This window comes from Hakea prostrata, chromosome 10 (genome assembly GCF_041222555.1).
Source record: "Hakea prostrata isolate BN-2017 chromosome 10, UWA_Hpros_2, whole genome shotgun sequence".
Classification (NCBI taxonomy): Eukaryota; Viridiplantae; Streptophyta; class Magnoliopsida; order Proteales; family Proteaceae; genus Hakea; species Hakea prostrata.
The window spans coordinates 19,151,406-19,157,411 of record NC_142609.1 but is presented as its reverse complement, the minus strand read 5'-3'; the positions used below and the strand labels follow the sequence as shown (position 1 = coordinate 19,157,411).

The 6,006-nt window shown below is 47.6% G+C and overlaps 1 protein-coding gene across 1 annotated transcript; it reads right to left on the bottom strand.

Annotated features, from left to right (window-relative positions):
- Positions 1-546: 546 nt before the first annotated feature.
- On the bottom strand, positions 547-5,696 carry LOC149002239 (uncharacterized). The gene is made up of 4 exons (XM_089138671.1): positions 3,009-5,696; positions 1,569-2,630; positions 763-1,472; positions 547-679 (listed from the first exon to the last, which is right to left on the bottom strand). The coding sequence occupies exons 1-4, from the start codon at positions 5,694-5,696 to the stop codon at positions 547-549; spliced, it is 4,593 nt and encodes a 1,530-aa protein (XP_088994797.1).
- Between the last annotated feature and the right edge of the window lie 310 nt (positions 5,697-6,006).

Below are 6,006 nucleotides of genomic sequence, written 5' to 3'. Positions count from 1 at the left end.
CCTTGTAAGAGACATAGGCATAAACGGGACAGACCCAATTCTGATAAGGGTCATTGGTAGAACTTTCTTAAATTGGTGGAATTCCATGAACGATCGATGGGTTTTCCACTCTCCACATCATTTAGTCGGTATGATCCCGGCCTTGTTTCTTTTTCTACCAGGTAAGGTCCTTCCCACGTTGGAGTTAGCTTTCCTTGATTTCTCGGATCTGAAGCCCCAGTACGTCTCAAAACCCGATCTCCCGACCGGTATCTTCGGTTTTTAACCCGAGAATTATAGTGTTGTGCTGCTCTCCTTTGATACAACAGATTCTTCTGTTGTGCTCTTGTTCGGACTTCTTGCACAAGATCTAAATTCTCCCTTAGGCCCTGGTTATTCTGTCCCTCATCAAATACATCATATCGCAATGATCCAGCCAACACTTCTACGGGAGCTAAGGCTTCAGTTCCATAGGCTAAACAAAAAGGAGTTTCGCCAGTCGGGGTTCGTACCGTAGTTCTGTACGACCAGAGAACACTCGGGAGTTCCTCGACCCACATTGCCTGATTATCCTCCAACCTTTTCTTGATCCCATCGAGAAGTGTCCTGTTGGTGACTTCCACTTGCCCATTGCTCTGAGGATAGGCCACCGAGGCGAATCGATGATCTATATGGTATCTCATACAGAAGGATTTGAACCCTGTGCCTTCAAATTGTTTGCCATTGTCTGTCACCAAGATCCGGGGTATCCCGAATCTATATATTATCTTTTCTTCAAAAAACTTTTCCATCTGTTTCTCTGTGATGGAAGATAACGGTTCAGCCTCGACCCATTTTGTGAAGTAATCTATTGCAACCACCATATACTCCCGATTCTTGGGAGCTTTTGGTAGTTTCCTGACTAGGTCCATTCCCCACATCGCAAATGGTGTCGGGTTTGAGACGGATATCATGGGGACTGCTGGTAACTTCGGGACATTAGCGTGTTTCTGGTATCGTTCGCATTTGCGGACATACTCAATCGCGTCCTTTTGTACTGTAGGCCAGAATATACCCGACCTTAATACCTTTTGTGCCAACGCCTTTCCGCCCATATGTGCACCACATATCCCCTCGTGGATCTTAGCTAGGGCATAAATTGCCTGGGATGGCCCAACACATCTCAAGAGAGGATTCGTGAACGACCTCCTATACAGCTGGTCCCCGACCATGGTGAATCGAGTGGTCTGATTCCGGACTCTTTTTGCTTCCTTTGGATCAGTCAGGAGAAGGTCGTCCCAAATATACGTAATCAAAGGTGTAGTCCAGTCTGGTTCCTTATTGATCTCAAAGGTTTCTACCTCCTGGATGCTCGGGCTGCTTAGTTCTTCAATGTAAGCTGCCGAGTCCAGGTTTTTGTAGTTTGCCATTGACAATCGGGAGAGTTCGTCCGCGTTTTCATTTTCTTTTCTGGGTATTTGTCGGTATGTTACCCATTCAAAGAAAGCTTGAAACTGTCCAACCTTGACTAAATACTTAGCCATTCTTTCATCCTTTGCTTCATATTCCCCCTTGATTTGATTGACAATCAGTTGAGAATCACTTCTTACTTCTAACTCCCGAACTCTGAGGGCTCGGGCCACTCGTAAGCCTGCTATGACAGCTTCGTATTCTGTTTCATTGTTTGAGACTGGGAATTTAAACCTTATAGCATAGCTAATGGTGAAGTTCTTGGGACTACAGAGGGTCAAGCCTGCTCCCGATCCTGAAACATTGCTCGAACCATCAACATGCAGAATCCATAAGTCGGATACTCCAGCCGTTGACATTTGGTCGTTCCTCTGCGGTAGAGTGCTTTCGACAACAAAGTCGGCCAGTACCTGAGCTTTTATGGCCGTCCTAGGTCTGAACTCGATCTGGTACTCGTTAAGCTCCACCGACCACCCGACCATCCTTCCTGCCACATCGGGCCTTTGAAGTATTTTCTTTAGTGGAAAATTAGTCTGGACTACTATCGGATGTGATTGGAAGTAGGGCCTCAGTTTTCGTGATGCCACCAGAAGCGCCAACGCCTGCTTATCCACGTCCGGGTACCGCGTCTCAGCATCTATAAGCACATGGCTCACATAATAGACCGGGTTCTGAATGGTGTCTCCTCTAACCAGCACTGCACTGACCGCTGTTGGCGAAATTGCAAGATAAACTGTAAGAGTTTCCCCGGTTAGGGGTCGGGCCAAGACAGGTGTCGTTCCGAGATATTTTATAAGATGATCAAAAGCCCGTTGGCATTCCTGTGTCCAAGTGATTGCTCCGGAGCTTGATGTAGTTTTCAAAGCTTTGAAGAACGTGTTGCACTTTTCTCTTGCTCGGGATATGAAACGGTTTAAAGCGGCTACCCTCCCAGTCAAACACTGAATTTCTTTTATAGTAACGGGTGGTGCCATCTCGATCAGTGCTTTGATCTTTTCTGGGTTAGCCTCGATTCCTCTTTGAGAAACCATGAACCCGAGGAACTTTCCCGAGGATACCCCAAAAGCGCATTTTTTAGGGTTCAAGCACATTTGGTACGTTCTAAGTACATCAAACGTCTCTTCCAAGTCAGTCAAATGCTTTTCCCGTGCCAAACTCTTTACGAGCATGTCGTCTACATAAACCTCCATGTTCCGCCAGATCTGCCGTTGAAAAATTTTATTGACAGCTCTCTGATAAGTTGCCCCTGCATTTTTCAACCCGAACGGCATCACTCGGTAGTAATAACTTTCCCGATCGGTCATAAAGGAAGTGTGTTTTTCATCCTCCCGACTCATTAGAATTTGGTTATATCCCGAGTATGCATCCATGAAACTGAGGACTTCGTGGCCAGCAGTAGCATCAATCAGAAGATCAATCCTCGGGAGGGGATAACAATCTTTAGGGCAGGCTTTGTTCAAATTCGTGTAGTCGGTACACATTCTCCATTTCCCGTTCGCCTTCTTTACCATAACTACATTGGCCAGCCAGGTTGGGCATTCAATTGGTTCTATGAAACCCGACCATTCCAATTTTTCCACCTCGACTCTGATTGCTTCATGTTTTTCTATCGCAAAATTCCTTTGTCTTTGGATGACCGGGGTAGCTTCCCTTCGTATCCAGAGTTTGCGCTCTGCTACCCGCCTATCTATCCCGGGCATGTCATTTGCCGACCATGCAAAGATATCTGCATGATCACACAAGAACCGAGTAAGCTCTTTCTTGAAATCTTCTGGTTGCTCCGAGCCAATAAATTTCCCTCGGTCGGGGAGAGATTGACTGAGTTGGATCCTTTCCAACTTTTCTACGGGCTCCGCCCGTTGCATGCTTTCCTCATCACGATCGTCCCTAACTTCGACGTTCATGGCTGTTCTCGAATTTTCTGGCTTACGTTTTTCCTTCAAGTAATTTGTATAACATTGGCGGGAAGCCGATTGATCTGAACAACATTCCCCGACTCCTGATTCGGTCGGGAACTTTAACTTCATATGTCTGGGAGACACGACTGCTTCAAGTGCATTCAGTGTCGGTCGTCCCAGAATGACATTGTATGCTGACAGCTCCCTTACCACCAAGAAGTTTACCCGAACCAATGTATCTCGGGGTGACTTCCCGACTTTGAGATCCAGATGGATCGTTCCCTCCGCCACTGTGGAGGATCCTGCGAAACCATACAGTGGTGTTGACGACTGTGTCAGCAGATCATCGGCCAACTTTAATATTTTGAAGGCATCATACGAGATAAGATCAACAGAGGATCTTGTGTCCACCAAGACTCGGTGAACTTCCCGATTTGCTATTTTAACTTTGATGATAATCGCGTCATCATGTGGCGATATAACACCATCTAAGTCTGCGTCCGTAAAAGTTACTGGTTCGGGACATGCCGGATTTTGCCTTTTCTTAGGCAAATGAACAGCCCCTACGAACCAAGCCTTTTGCTTTGCTTTTCTGATTGATTCCACAGTTGGTCCTCCCATAATCACGTACATAGGCTTTTCTTCCCGATCCGCCTTTTCTTTTCCCTTGTCCGCTTTTTTGGCAACCTCCTTCGGACTTGGGGATCGGCCTCTCTTTTTTGGCGCGGGTGATCGTGCTCGGTTCTTTCCCGATTGCTTTACATACTGACCTAGCTTTCCTTGTTGAATCAGTTTCTCTATTTCAAACTTCAGATTCCGACAGCCATCCATGTGATGGCCGTAATCTTGGTGGAACCGACAGTATTTTGTCATATCCCGATCCTCTGGAGGTGCACGTATCTTTCTGGGCCACTTCAACGAGTTTTTATCCCGAATATTCATCAGGATTTCTGATGGCTTTGTGTTTAGAGGAGTATAGCTCATTCTCTCTTGGTCACACTTCCATCTACTTTTTGATCTCTGATTCTTGTCACTCGGGGAAGGTTTGTCCACGTCCCGATCTGACCTTCTGTCCCGATCTGCCTTGACTCGGGCGTTTATCACTTCATAGACACTGGCTTGCTTCTGACACCTGCGTAACAGCATCCCGTTCGTTCTTGGCTTGTCCGTTAACAGGACTTCCAGAAGTCTTTGGTGCGTGATACCACTCCAAAGCGCACTGTACGCAACTTGATCATCAAGCTCCTCGATCTCGATGGCGACCTCGTCGAATCTTTTCAGATAATCCCGAATAGACTCATTCCGTCCTTGTCGTATGCCAAAGAGACTATCGGATGTCTTTTTAATCCCGATCACGCTGCGGAATCGGGCTATGAATTTCTGGGCCAACTCCCGGAAATTGTTTATTGATGCCGGTCGTAGACTGCTGAACCATTTAATGGCTGGGCCCTTGAGTGACGCTGGAAATGTTCTGCAGAGCAATTCATCCTCCCGACCTAATACGGTCATCACTGATTTGAAGTAACTGATATGCTCCTTTGGATTTGTTTTCCCTTCGAAAGGGGTGAAGGATGGCATGATAAAATTTCTAGGGAGAGGCATGTTCATGATCTCGTCCGAGAACGGCTCCCGGTCCACCACATCAAGATCTTCGTCACGATCCCGATCTTCCAACTTTCTTTCGACCTCGGCTACTCGCCTTCGCAGCCGGTTCTGCCTTGCACCGTCCTCATCAGATTCGACACGTTCCCCTCTCGATCGAGGAGTTGTAGCCTCCTTCCTTTGGGATGGTGCCCGAGATGTCGAAATTCTCAACTTTGAAGGTCGGGGTTGGCTTTCCCCTTCTTCTTCCTTATCCACGATCTCCTCGACCTCCTCCCGACGACTCCTAGGGGGCAAGGATCCTGTTTTAGGCGGCAACGAGATGCGCTCTAAAGCACTGATCCTTGTCCCATTGGGCGTGGTTTGGCGTTTGCTACGATCGGGATGTGTTTCCCTTTGTTCCCTAGTATTTTTTACTCTTGGGATACGCTTTGGATGTCGGGCTCCTCGTACTGTCCTGAAGGCTCTCATTAGCCTACCCGACTGGGTATTACGCCTTGGTCCTTGTTCGACCCCGATTTGATGCACCAAACCGCGTAATACCCCCTGCATTTCGAGCATGCCTTTTCGTATCTCGTCCATATCTGCCATAATGGCCTGGTCCCAAGGACCTCGCGATGTTCCTTCTTCATTGGGATCTTCCAGAACCAGGTTGTCCGGAAGTCCCTCTTGTTCTTCGTGGATTGACAGATCAATCATTTCTTCGGGAATTACTCGATCATCCCCGGTACTTTCTTGTCGGGAACGTCCGTTGGCTCGTCGCACCATGGCTTCCAAGCTTTGTCGTTCCCACAAACGGCGCCAAACTGATGCGGATCACTTATGCTTCTGGATCCGGCTGAGTCACCTCTCATATCCGGGACGATGAGTCCTGCAAAAAAGGTTAGATGCGGGCCGGCTTGTGCGCCGGGCAACCGCCTCCGATGATGAAGTCAGACAACGAAGAGCGAGAGGTCTCGTGTCAAAGCTACACAAGAATAGACTCAGTGTGTATTGGATTGCCTACCGGAGGGGTAGATCTGTGCATTTATAGTGTAGGTGTTACCTTTTATGTATTTGGTAAGTTGACCCGACAGGA